Below are 14,260 nucleotides of genomic sequence, written 5' to 3'. Positions count from 1 at the left end.
AAAAAATAAAAAAAAAAGAAACTTCAGTGAGCTCTGAGGAGATAGACAGGATGTGCACTACAGTGAGAAGACAGATAGGATGTACACTGCAGATGTAGTCCATCTGAGGAGACAGATAGGATGTGCACTACAGATGTAGAGCATCGCTCATCACTGTAAGCAGAGATAAGTGAACTCTCTAAACCTCAAGGAGACAACCCCAAACAAAAGTTTTGATTCAAAGCTCCAAAGAAGGCAATCATATTTTGAATGTCTGATGAAGGATCAGCTAATATTGAGGCAACATCACACTGTCCTAAGTCCCTAATGCCTGTTCTTGATTACTTTACTTGTGTGGACTTGCACCAAAAAGGCCCACAAACCAGCTCTGACTTATGCACTAGACTCTACAAAGTAATTATTTAAAGTAGTCCTTTAGACTGACTTGGCCCTAGTAGGGCTAATGATATTGGAGACTTCTACTTAGAGACCCATGCTTAGCTTTGATCAAAGCTTGTTATAAGAAAGTTGTGTGAAGTATTTATGTGAAGAAGTATTAGAATTGTCAGGTTCTTACTTTCTAGTAAGAACTATTCTTCAGTTACACTTCTTTTCTTGACTGTCTGGAAACTAACTCCAAAGTCAGGCTGATATGTAACCACTGGAATCACACTGGTGAATCTGGCTTGGGAATTTATTACACTTCATTCCAGAATGATAAACGTCCATTTTTATGTTCTAAGCCTGACAGTGTACTCCACTGGAAACATCCCCCACTTCAGCTTTCACTTCACACCGCCGCCTCTGCTGAGCGGCCCCCTTATTAAAAACCGCCCCCAATTTTATGATTCCTAGGACAGATTTACCCATTCTTCTAGTACCAACTCAGTAGACATTTGCCAAGATATTCATATTCACGTCAGCTAACAAACTGCAACTCTCCCATAAAGGACCTTAGTAAGGTATATCTTACTCTAATTTTTGTGCCAAGTGTTGAGTGATAGATGGATAAATATTTAATTTACTTGTTGAATCAAATTCAAACAGCTCTACATATGTTTTTTGTTGTTGTGGTTTTTTCCCCCTAGAGTGTTGTAATATAGCACTGGCTGGCCTTGAACTCAAGAGGCTGGGATTAAAGGCACACCTGGCTCACCTCTTTATTTTAACTAAGGTCAGTAGTGAGTTTTCTCCAGGAGTATGACAAAGAGCACAACCTGAGAAACTCCAGCTGTATTACACCGCAGAAGACTGACCTTACCCCTGAAAGGAGAGTTTACTCTCATACAGTACAGTGCTCCTGCACAGCACCAACAAAACCAGCTTGGACTACACTGCTAGAACACCAGCCCCTTTACAAAGACCCTACAGGGAAGAAGCAAAGGGGGTGAGGACGGCAAGTTGGTTTGGGCTAATCCAAGGTCTACTACGTAGACAGGCTTTGATGGCAGCTTCTCCAAACAGCAGCATCCCCACACAGATCAAGACTGTTTCTAGCAGGATACCGAGAACTTTCCTTTCAGAAGTGCTTATTACCATGTCACTTGCACAACTGAAATGACATGGCTGCTCACCTGGCAGGCCTCAGTTTCACCATCTTTGAGATGGCATTTTCTAAGTGTGATCTTTTAAATCATCTTTTAGTAGCAGAAAGTTTCATTCTGGTGGGTTTTTTTTTGGTCAGAAGGGAATATCTGGCCTAATGATTGTAGTGATTATTCCTCAGCCCCTTTGTATGCCTGAGACGGTCTGCAGAGCTCCTAGCCTCTCTTAAACTTAGCTGGAAATCTGGGACCTTTCAAGGATCAAGGCTTCTCCCAGCACCAACGCTCATGCAGGTGAGTTGCAGTCAATGAGGTCATTCATTATTTCAAACACACACTCTGAAACAAAACTGAATTATTTTGCTGTTTTATGTTAAATCGTTTAAAGAGCATGTCCAAATTTGAAAGTAGTGTTTGCTGTGTCTGGCAACAGCTTTTAATACACAGTGGGAAACTGAACTGAGGACTGGGAAGTGGGGATGAATTTTTTCAAAAGATACAATGAGCCGGGCGTGGTGGTGCACACCTTTAATCCCAGCACTCGGGAGGCAGAGGCAGGCAGATTTCTGAGTTTGAGGCCAGCCTGGTCTACAGAGTGAGTTCTAGGACAGTCAGAGCTATACAGAGAAACCCTGACTTAAAAAATAAAAGATACAATGACTGTGCACTTATGTTTAGCAATCTGTGTGCCTGGCTGTCCTCTTCTGTCCTCTGCTTTGTCCCCTTGAGGAGACGGACATTTCTTTTTTGAAGTTGGAACTCACTGATTTTTGGTGAGGCTGACGGCCAGCAAGCTCTGGCAATTTCCCTGTCTGTGCCCCCACCTCTAGCCAGCATTGGTGTTGCAGGTGTGCACAACTTTTTACGTGGTTACAGGACAATGGGATTTAGATTCTCACACTGGTTCAGCAGCAAATACTCTTATTAACCACCACCCTCAGCTGCCTGATAGATATTTTTTTCTTCACATTGTAGTTTCTTAGTAAAATACACCAAATAGTCACTCTCAGAAGACAATGGATAAAGGAAAGCTCTAAAGGGCAAGTTGAACTATTTAGTTACTTTCTCCCTTTCAAGTGTGTGGAGTATGGGTGTGTGTTTGCATGGGAATCACCCAGGATTTCTCTTCCATCTTACTGATCAAGACAGGGCCTCTCAATCAAACCCAGAGCTAGTCTCCCTGGCTAACTTGCTTGCAGATTCCCTGTATCTGCCTTCCAAGGCTGAATTTACAGTGGGCTCTCAGTCCCACCTAGCATTTTACATGGGCTCTTGGCATCTGAACTCCCATGTTTTTAAGACTGTGTGGCAACTACCATAACCACTAAGCCCCTCAAGCTTCCAGTTCTCTACTCTTTACCCGCCCTTTGGAAAGTCCAACTAATCTTTAGGCTACTCGGCTGGACTAGCAATGGACTACTTGGCTGGACTAGCAATGGACTACTCAGTTGCAAACTAAAGTGATCCGTGTGCTTGGTGGGCTTTGAAGATAAAATGCTAGTCTGAATGCACAAGCTGAGACAGTGTGGTTAGGAACCATTCTACTACAAGGTGGGGGAGACAGCTCAGTGTGACAAGTATGTGTTTAGCATGTATGAGGTCCTGTGCTCTGGGCTCCATCTCTGGTACCACCAAAACCAAACCCCCTTAACCTTTCTCCTACTTCTGTGGTTTTATAGTCTTTCAAAATCAAAATCTCTGAACACAAACTAAGATTCCTTGTCACTGACTTCCAGATCACAGTTAATTGAAAGTTTTACTATATACTATAGACGATTAAAACTTATATTTTAGCCTACTATACCTTTTCTAGCTTTTTTAGGCTTGCAATTAGTTGATGGCCCATCAAGAGTATAACAACATTTTAGATTCTCTGTCAATTTTGTAAAATATATTTTAAACATATTCTTGGGTCTTAGTTTTTCAAAATCTTATTTTCTGCAGTAAAACAAGTTATGTTCATCAATACTGAAATGCTGATGCTAACTATGTAAACACCGTTCAGCAGTGTGGTAGGTCTCTTTTATTTTTAAAGAATTATTTATTTTATGTATAAGAGTAGTACACTGTAGTTGTCATCAGGTACACCAGAAGAGGGCATTGATCAGATCCCATTACAGATGGTTATGAGCCGCCAAGTGGTTGCTCGGAATTGAACTCAGGACCTCTGGACCTCTAGAAGAACAGTTCATGCTCTTAAACGCTGAGCCACCTCTCCAGCCCCCAGCAATATGGTGTTTTATTGTTGCTTGCTAGGTTATTTCCTCCACAGATAACTTTATAATCCATCAAGAAGTCAGTATTATCATCACTAAACTGAACATTGGCAATGTAGAACCACTTAGGAGATATATTTAAACAGCATCCCCCAATCAATCCCAGACTACATATATGGCCCTCTCCTTGATTTAGAAATTAAACAGTATTGTGTCTATATTTAGAAACTGAACTCCCCTCCCCCCGAAATCAGTGAATGAATTGACTCTAATTGGAAAAGAATGTCCACCATAAGTCTGTAGTTAGCAAAAATGAACTCCGGGTATAACAAGGGATGAGCTGGCCTGGTGTAGCAGCTGTTCGTGAAGCAGAGGCAGGAGGACAGTCAATTCAAGGCCTGCCTTCATTGTGACTTAAGGTAACTTAGTGAAACTTTGGCCTCAAAAACCTTTCTGAGAAAAGAGCAGGGCGTGTAGTGTACTGGGAGAGTTGCCTAGTGTGCACTAAGCCCTGGATTCCAGTCCTAGCAGTGCCAAAAGAAACACACAAAAGATTGTCAGTAGATGTCAACTGAGCTTTAAGAAACCAGTATCAGTCATGTGATTTAGACAGAATCTCCTAAGATCAGATTTCATTAAAAGAACCTAAAAGTATCATTTAGTGATAAGGCAGCTAAAACAGGAGTTAACTGTAGATGACACAGCTTTATCAGTAGTAGCAAACTCACCAGATTCTTAGTTCAATGATCTCTTAACTTTACTTCCACATACAAAAACAACCAAACCAAACAAACTGACCCCTGCCCCTCCCCCCAAAATTCTGATTTTGGAAAAATTCTGGAAAAAAAAAAAAAAAAAAAAGCAAAAACCCTACTCACCTCAATCCAATTGGTAAGCCAGTAGCACTCTGGGTCTGTGTTTTCCACTGTGAACAGCACGTTCCCTCTGGGGATGACAGAGCCCTCGGGAACAGCTTTTACTTCAATCGGGAGATGACCATCGTATTTCTGGCAGGAGGCAACAATACATTCATTCATTCATCAGGGGATAATTCAGCTGACTGTTGTCTTGAGTTGTTTTTTTTGTTTTTCTTTTTTTTTTACATTTTATGGAAATTAAATTTTGGCATTGTAGAAAGTATAGATGTTGTTAAATCATTAGCACTCATGTAGTTAGTGAGTGTATCCTGCAGCTTCTAAAGTGAGTTAAAATGATTAACAATCTAGGCGCCAATCCAACTCTTTAAATGCATGCTGTCTCTGCTAAGAACACCTACCATTTACCACCAACACGGATCAAAACAGCATTCCCCACTCTCTCTTTTCTGAACAAGTTGGGAGAAATGCTGTTTGCTCTAACAGACTCTAAAAATACCCTACAAAACAACTTGCTTGACATAGGTCCTTCCCATAGAGGAAAAAAGAAGAAAAGACTGAAGACTACTGTTAGAGAACACATACAGAAGAAGACACTAACTATATAAGAATTTTAAGTAAGCTTATTTGTTCTCTGGCAGTAGACTTAAAACCACGAAGACATGTAACTAACGCCCAAGGCTAAGTTATAGCCCCCCAAACCTCATGTATTTGAATACTTGGTTCCCAGATGGTGGAACCGTTTGGGAAGGATCAGGAGGTGTGGACTTGTTGGAGGTGTGTCATTTGGGGGTGGGGTGGGCCTGTGGAGAAGGATGTAAGCAAGCTCTTAGCCTCTGCTCCATCAGTTCCCTGCTATGATGGTCACACCCTCAACTTCTAAAACGGAATGCCTTGATAAACTCTTCTGTAAGTTGCCTTGGTTATGGGTCTGTCTTAGCACAGCAGCAGAGAACTACCTAGGCCAGTGGCCCCCTCGCATCCTTTCTCAAGCAGAAAGCTAGTTAACCCTTGCGTAGAAGGCAAGTTTTTAGGAAACCTTAAGAGTTTATGTGATTCAAGGCACAACATTTAAGTGAGAAAAAGCTATTTGCAATGAAAAACACTGGAGGCCTCATGATGTAGAACGCTGCTTACACACCCTAGTTTGATCTCAACCTCACTTTCGAGAACTTGGGGAGTCATTTAACAGCTCTAGACCTGACTATAAATTGGGCCAGACCAGATTATGTCTAGTGACTCCTAAGATTTCCTGCATACATCATCAGTACTGACCACCTGACTATAAATTGGGCCAGACCAGATTATGTCTAGTGACCCCTAAGATTTCCTGCATACATCATCAGTACTGACCACTAGAAATTACAGACTCATCACTGCATGCTATCTTCCCAGAGACCTTCCCAGAAGGGAGTGACGGCAAATGCACATTAGCTCAGCCAGCACGCTTACTCAGATATGCAGTATGGTATGGTTCTGACTTGATCAAAGGCCCACAGGTACCTCATTTTAGCATAAAACTCATTTTACTATAGGCATGAAAGCTACAAGTATTTCTAATACTATGGGTTTGCTATGCTGTACAGCATATTCTAATTTTAGTGTAGTGTAGTGGAAACACTAGACCAAGATTTGGTCTTACAATTCAATTCCCAGTACCTGGAAGTTCAGGACATTACAGTAAAGTGAAGAACAAGCATCAACTCCAAGGAGCCACAGCAAACCATTCTGACTACTTGGTGAGAGACAGTTCCTAGAATTATGTTGTAATAAATTTACAGCATCTATTCTGAAACTGCCAAGTAACCATACCCTTGAAAATTATCAGTCTATTCCCATTTCTAAGGTATGTTTTCCAGAAATGTATTAAATTATCTTTCAAAAAAAATGAGTTATTTAAATTTAAATCACATAGCTTATTACTTAGGTCTACTGTAAACTATTAGTTAGTGATTCATACTACAGGAGAGAACCAAATGTTACAGATTTTTATTAAATATATCTAAAAATAACCATTATATTGACATCATCAACAAAAAGCATTATAGCTGAATTTTCTATTCAAATTCCATGGCAAGAAATTTTGAATTAAACCAAACACAAAGCAGATAACACTGACAGCCATTTTTACCTCAAGGATGTAGTTCCATCCTCTTTCATTGAAGACATCATCTTGGAAATGTTCTCTGTACACTTCTTTGGCCTCCTGGATTTTCTCTTTGGTCACTACTTTACCTGGAAGCACACAGAGGTCGCATTACGTTCTGGACTGCTGAGTCATCTCAGCAGTGTTCTCAGCTCTCTCACCCAGCTCATGACTCAGGCACAGGGAGAGGAACCAACTCCACCAGCTCAGGAGCAGGTTCAGAAAAGGAGCCTGTGCTTCCAGGAGTTCGCCCTAAGCATAAACGTTCAACTGCTTTAAAAGCACAGGAGCAGCCACGCATAGCGACTGAGACTCATAAATGAAGTACCCAGGAAGCCAAGGCAGGAGAATCCTGAGTTCTGAAGCCAGCCTGGGTTACATGGTGAGACTGTCTTGAAAAAACTAAAACAAACAAGCAAGTAGAGAACAGAAAACAGCTTACATAGAATCAAAACAAAATAGACTTAAGAAAAGCAACAGCTTATTTTCCAGGTGAACTGTCTTCAGAGATGTCTCTGGGACTGGGAAATCAGTAATTTTCACAATTAGCAAATTTCTGCCCACTCTCATTTTTAGCTAGCTTTTCTGTCTGTACAATGAGGACGGGTGCAGTATCTACTTACAGGATGGTGAGAAGAAATACATGCCTTAAGACACAAAGCTATTTAGCATACACTGGCCTAGAGCAATTTCTTAAAAGTACTGAGAGGGATGGGAAACTAAATGGTAAGTGGGTGGTTTTATAAAGATTTGACAACAGTAAGACCTTCTGAATGTACAAGCATCATTAGTTAATTCAAAACCAAACATTGATTTCAAGGTACTTTGTGGCAGTGTTCACCTGTGTTGTATCTCGCAGCTACATCCAGTGGCGTATGAACACATATATGTGCACTTTGCTGTCACACCGTACAATGTCAACAAATGCTGCCTAAAATACCTTGCTCAGCTTTGAAATAAACTGCAGTATTTTTACTGTATATACAATATTCTCTGCCCTTACAGAAATACAATGGTTGAAGCACAGAAAATATATTTTTAGTGTTTTCCTAGGTCTCTCCTAAGTATGTAGTTTAAGCCAGTGTACGTTTGTACTGTATTATGTTACAGTGTTTGATTTTAAAACTGCTGTTTAAGTTGCTAGTCTGAGTTTCATAAAAAATTCCTCTATGCATTTTGCTTGGGATTAGAACAGAACTCCCATCAATTTATGAAATGACCCTAAACACACTTCAGCCATTTGTACTACATATCTATATGAAGTGGCACAGTCTTAGCACTGGTGTTTAAAAAATCAAAATGTTGACTTTAAAATATGTTGAAGATTCTCTATATTCTTGAGTATCAACTATTCAGCTAAGATTTAATTCTTTAGGTAAAAATAAGCACAGTTACAGTTTAGTCCTTAATAAAAGGTTACATTAGATGTATTATGAAGTTTTTTATTTTTTTTAAATCAGCTAATATTTGCTTTGTGTATCTGTTTTATTTACTTATATATTCAGGATTGTGTAAACATTCCTTGGGTTAAGAAGGAATCGCCAATGGTAGAAGTTTTAAGAAGCAGTACTCTAAAGTATGCAACCAATGTGGCATGTGCGCACATGCATATGAGTGCGTTTGTGTCTGTATACGCATGCAAAGTAGGCAATGCAGCATGTATGCACATGTGTGCAAAGTAGGCAATCAATGCAGCATGTATGCACATGTGTATACAAAGTTGGCAATCAATGCAGCAAGTATATGAATACTACTTATATATGATCTATCTTTAGAAATAAATATAAACTCCTGCATTTATTTAAAATACCCCGTGTAGTCTCTTTTTCATACAGTAGAACTTTTACATCTAGCTGGGTTTTCAGTAATGCAGAATGCCTGACCTATTTGACCTTAAAATAACTATCATTTGCAGAAAAATTAAACTTAATCTATACTCAATTCAAATTTTTTGTTTCAGAAACTTCTAGATGTATAAGGTCTTTGGATCTGATTCTCTGCCTAGAAACTCCATTATATAAAATGCTGTAAATGGCCTTGACAAATAAACAACCCACCATTACTGAGGGTGGGGAGTGTTCTGTTTTGAAATGCATTTAGAAATAAACTCACTATTATAAATAGTTTTGAAAAATGAAACCTTAGGATATATCTGAAACAATATAAAAATATTCTAGTTAAACCTACCGTAATTCAAAACAAGTTTCTGGATTAATAGTAAACCCCTTGGTGAACAGTAAATAGCTCTTAGTGAATGGTTAAATCTACAAGTAAACAAGAATGACCTATGAAGATTACTGACTGCCCTCAACTTCCTTTGGAAATCTCTCTCTCTCTCTCTCTCTCTCTCTCTCTCTCTCTCTCTCTCTCTCTCAACTCTAAAATTTAATGCATTTAAATTAACAGATCAAAAACATTTTACAAAAGAGGTTAAGCATGATGATAGGTCAACACTATAGTGTTAACATTTGGGAAGCTGAGACAGGAGACTGCTGTGAATTTGAGGACAGCCTGAGCTACTTACCAAATTTAAGGCCAGGCTAGGCTACAGAGTAAGGTGTTGTAATTAAAAAAAAAAAAGCAAAACAACCAACCAAACAAAAAAAAAACAACCAAACAAACAAAACCAACCAGAACCAAACCTTCTAAACAACACCTAAAGTGGTAATCAAATGTAACTAAATATCAAAACTAGATTACTCAAAAAGTTACTTTAAATAACAGAATATAGCAATATAGAAAAATACGAAGTCACATAAAAGCAGTGTTTTAAATGGACTGGGAAAAGCAATACCTTTTAAGTACTTATTAAGAATGTACTGCAACCCATAAAATACTGTTTCCTCGTATTTCACCTTCCTTACTTTGGAGTTTTCTGTCTTCTTTTCACGGCATTCAAAGTAGGAATAAACTTTGCTTGTGTTGGGTGGGTATTGTTTATAGTGAGTAACCTATATAAAGAAAAATACTTTCATTAGTAAACACTAACAGTACAATTAAAGCACAACAGACAAGCCTTCCAATTATTTCCAAATCAGAAACTTTTTTTTTTTTTTTCCACTTGCTACTGGTCAACCTCCCACCCTGGTGACACAGAGCAAGACAGAAGCATATCACCCAAGTCCTTCTAATGATACCTTATCTTACAATCAAACAAGCCACTGAGATTACACTATGGGCTTAAAACTCTTTGGGTGGAAAGGACCCCACTTGGTCTTAGAGTGCAGCCTTTCTTGCAGTCTGAGGTACACAACCCTATCCAACAGACCAGGGCAGCCAATGCCAATGCACACAGGCTGTGCACTTGTTTGCTTCTGGTGAAATGCTTAAGACTGGGGGCACTTCAGATTTGGGGTTTTGGAATATCTGACTGTACTTGTATTTGGGGGTAAGACCTGCCTACATGAAAAATGCTCTTATCGTTTCTGTGTGCATGTTTGTGTGGTGTGTGGAGGCCAGAGGTGACTTCAGGTCTTCCTCAGGCATTCACTGCTTTCCTTTTAAGACACTACCTCTCATCAAACCTAGAGCTCATCGATTCTGCTGCACCAGCTGGCCAGCAAGCTCAGGGCCCTCCCCTTTCTCTGCTTTGCCAGCACTGGCACTGTAAGCAGGTGCCAACATGCCTGGCTTTTCATGTCAGGTGTTAGAGATCACACTCAGGGTCTCAGGCTTGTGCAGCGAGCACTTGACTGACTGGGCCATCTTCCTGGCCTCCATATTTTGACTGTGACTTGTTTTATGAGGTCAAGTTTGGAATTCTGACCCTGGACATCCTGGTCAAGATGTTTAAGTTTTGGATCAAGAACATCCAACCTATACCATGACTACGTGTCAAGTCAATGTCTCCTCATGACCCACCTCTTTCTGCAACTATGAGGCACCAAGGATGCTCTTGACTGCCACAATGTTCTACAGAAACCTGGATCAAAGCAACAGCAGCAGCAAAAAATGATGAAAAGCAAATAGAAAGCGTGTTTTAGGAGTTGCTGAGTCAGCTCAGTAGATAAAGGTACTTGCTGTTAATAATCCTGACGACCTAAGTTTGATCCCTGGAACACATGTGGTAGAACAGATTCCTGCAGGTCATTCTCTGACCTCCACATGAGCACTAAGGCACACGTGTTCCTATACATACATAAGTATAAAATGTAGTAAGACGTCTAAAAACAAAGCCAGAACCTCCCATTTTGTTATTTCTCACATTGCTTTTTAACTGTAAGTTTTTATATGATCTCAACTCTTATAGGCGTAAAAACATGAAAATCTCTTTAACAGCTTCTATTCTATGGATTTGGTAAAGGCCACTGTTAAAAACTTAACTTCCATTTGAAGAAAAGTTATTCACTAGACTTTCAATTTTGTTTTATAGTGTTTTTGTCATACTAAGGCAATTAGTTGTATAAATAAGTCATTTATTTGTAAATGTACAAAGTTACTGACAAACAACTAGAGTAGTGTGTGTTTGCACAGGGGTTAGAACAGAAAGAGGAACTTTAAAACTTAAGGTACAGGGTAAGTCACAGCCACGGCAGACCAAGCTTCACGGGTGAGCACAGTTCACACCAAATACCCTGTGGAGCTTTGATTTCAGGGTTAGGAAAGCCAGGGTTTCTCTGGGTGCACAATCTCAATCTCAGTGAAGCTTGACTCTATTCTAAAGAATCTTCGTAGCTCAGCATTAGCCCTCTAAAATAATGCATTTCCACTGTTATTTCTGAACAACCATCCTCTGTGCTTCCTCCCCAGCGAGGCATGCTGACAGCTTCCCTTCTGCTGCACACAGACAAAGGTGTGTGGGGGCAAATCTCTACAGAACTCGGACTTTGAGAGCCTGGGTCCTGCAGTTCCATTCTGTTTAGACATAGCAGAAAATCCTAATAAAAGGCACAGGAGCCCATGGCCTGATACCACTGTCAGTTTAAGGAAAGCTACAAAAACTAAGAGAGAAAGCTAATACAGAACCACAGTAATTAAACCCATTAATCTCCCACAAGGCAAACCAACCAACCAACCAAACAAACAAAAAGCCCAAGGTAAGTATATTTACAAACATTTCAGTTAATAGTTAAGCGCACAGGGAAAAAGATGAGCCACACTTAAAATATTCCTGAGATATATGTAAGCCACATTATCCTCCAAGCTACAACCTTGTAACTCTGAACTGAAGTAGAAGAAAAGGGAAAATGAATTGAAGGTCTGGATCACACAGACCATACTTTATAAAACTCAGGTCATAGCAGTGTTTCACAGCATCTACCCTGACCTGAGTTTAGTAGTCCATATGCTAAGTAGCAGTGTATCTATCTCCTATGGGATGTGATCATTTGTAAGGCAGGCTGAGGGATGAATCAGTGGGGAAACACTTGCTGTACAGTCATGAGGACCATTTGGATGCCTGGCACTTACAGAAATGCAAGCAAGTGGTGGCCCGACTGCAAGCCCATCACTGGGAGGTGCAGCCAGGGTCCACAGAACAAACTGACTGGCTGGGTTAATCGAACTGTTGAGCTCTGGGTTCAAGGGAGACCCCACTTCAATGTTATTTTGGAGAACAACTGAGGAAGATACCAGACATTAATCTCTGACTGCCACACATGTTCATACACCACATCTGTACAAACAGAATATCAAGAAGCATGCAAACACGCACACACATACCACATACATAAAAATATAGGAGGCAAATTAATTACTTTTCTGCTAAGTCAAAAGAGACAAAAGTTGAATGGAAATATCTCTGACTCCTTTACCTCTACCAGGGTCTAAAAGTATAATAAAACTTACCATCATAGTCACACTTCTGTAAAACAACTAAAACCTTAATTTTTTTTAAAGATCATTTATTTATTTTATGTGTATGAATGTTACCACATTTATGCAGTGCCTGGGGAGGCCAGAAGAGGGCATCAGACCAGAGGTTGAGTCACCACGTGGATGCTAGGAACTTAACTCCTTTCCAAGAGCAGTGAGTGCTCTTAACTGCTGAGCCCTGTCTTCAGTCACAAGTATTTAATTTTTAAAGCTTTATTTAGGATACTTTTTTATAGTGCTTTACAACCCACTTTTGCCTAAATATACAGAATGTTTCCTATGTTTTAAAAAGATGCCATTATTTCAAAGTTGCATAGGCTGTTGAAGTAAAATGACTCATATTTTACAATCTTAAGAGAAATTAAAAATTTTTTTTTAGAGAATACAGGTTAAGAATTTAAAATGTCTATGCAAATTGACAGGTAATTAACCATGAAAGGGAACTGTTAACCTATGAACACTCAACATGCTGTTTGTAGGATAATACAGTGATGATTAGAGCTAGTTATATGGGAATGCACAATGGCTGACGGGTACTACACAGAGCTTCTCAGTAATTACCCCAAGAATACAGTCAACAGGCAGCAACTCTAGCTTACTAGTTTGCTACCCTCTTTACTTCCAGCTAAAGTGGTCAGTGAGCTTCATCCCAAACAGCGATATGACTTAACTAGTCAGTTCATGTGCCAGGCCTTAGGGTTTCCGACGCTGAGGGAGGAAGGAAAATAGGCTGACATAGTCCTAGTTCTTACAGTGCTAATGAGAAGGGTGAGAGAAAAACAATACTCAGGCCAAGTAACTCCAGATTAAGATGGATGCTACGAAAAACTGAGGAGAGAACAGAAGGGACCTAGGGAAATTTCTCCATGGTGGTGACATGTGAACAAGATTCAAATGACAAGACAGGAAACTCTTTGGCGTAAGGGATAGTACAGAACAATGGCTGGTGTTGTTGGTCCTTGGAACTGGTAAGGTCGCTATAGGTAAGAGATCATACACAGGCACAGGTGTTGAGAAGGAGCTCCCATTGTATATTAAGTGCAATGGAAGCCACTATATCTTAAGTTGGGTTAACCTGATAACCTGTAACCTGATTCAATTTTTTTTTTTTTTTTTTTTTTAATGCTGAGAATTGAATCTAGGCTCTTACATATGGTAAGTACATGCTCTAACACTGAGCTACAACTCCTAGCCCCTCCTCACAATTTCCTAGTCTGGGGGCTGGGGGAAGATAGATGGCACAGCTGAAAGTTTCTCTCTCTCTCTTTCTCTCTCTCTCTCTCTCTCTCTCTCACACACACACACACACACACACACACACACACACATACACACACACACACACACACCCCAGCATAAAACAATCAACCCTGCAGACAGAAAGAGAAACATGGATTACTGGATGCTCAGAGCAGAGTCAGGAATTCAGAAGTTACTGCCTACGAGTCAGGTAAGGAAAAGACCTACCCACTGTTTCTGGAGGTAAAGAAGGGTTAGAACTGGATGTGGAGAGCAAGAGACATCACAGATACCTCCTAGAGTTTGGTTGAGCATCTGGATTAACAATGGTGCCATTTACCAGTAGTGGCACACACCTGCAATGCCAGCACTCAGGGAAGGCAGGAAGGTTGCCTTGAGCTGGAAGGCCAGCCTGGGCTACCTAGTGAGTAACAGACCAACCACAGG

At 40.1% G+C, this 14,260-nt stretch overlaps 1 protein-coding gene across 1 annotated transcript in view; it reads right to left on the bottom strand.

Moving 5' to 3' along the window:
- Nampt (nicotinamide phosphoribosyltransferase) overlaps window positions 1-14,260 on the bottom strand; it is a 41,610-nt gene that overhangs the window by 14,420 nt on the left and 12,930 nt on the right. Inside the window, exons 5-7 of the mRNA XM_021201732.2 lie at window positions 9,555-9,711; window positions 6,746-6,849; window positions 4,618-4,746 (exon numbers count right to left, since the gene is read on the bottom strand). Coding sequence (XP_021057391.1) covers window positions 4,618-4,746; window positions 6,746-6,849; window positions 9,555-9,711 — 390 coding nt within the window. The remainder of the gene's footprint in view (window positions 1-4,617; window positions 4,747-6,745; window positions 6,850-9,554; window positions 9,712-14,260) is intronic.

This window comes from Mus pahari, chromosome 7 (genome assembly GCF_900095145.1).
Source record: "Mus pahari chromosome 7, PAHARI_EIJ_v1.1, whole genome shotgun sequence".
In the NCBI taxonomy this organism is placed as follows: domain Eukaryota; kingdom Metazoa; phylum Chordata; class Mammalia; order Rodentia; family Muridae; genus Mus; species Mus pahari.
Note: the sequence above shows the minus strand (reverse complement) of the source record. Positions and strands in the feature narration are given on the sequence as shown.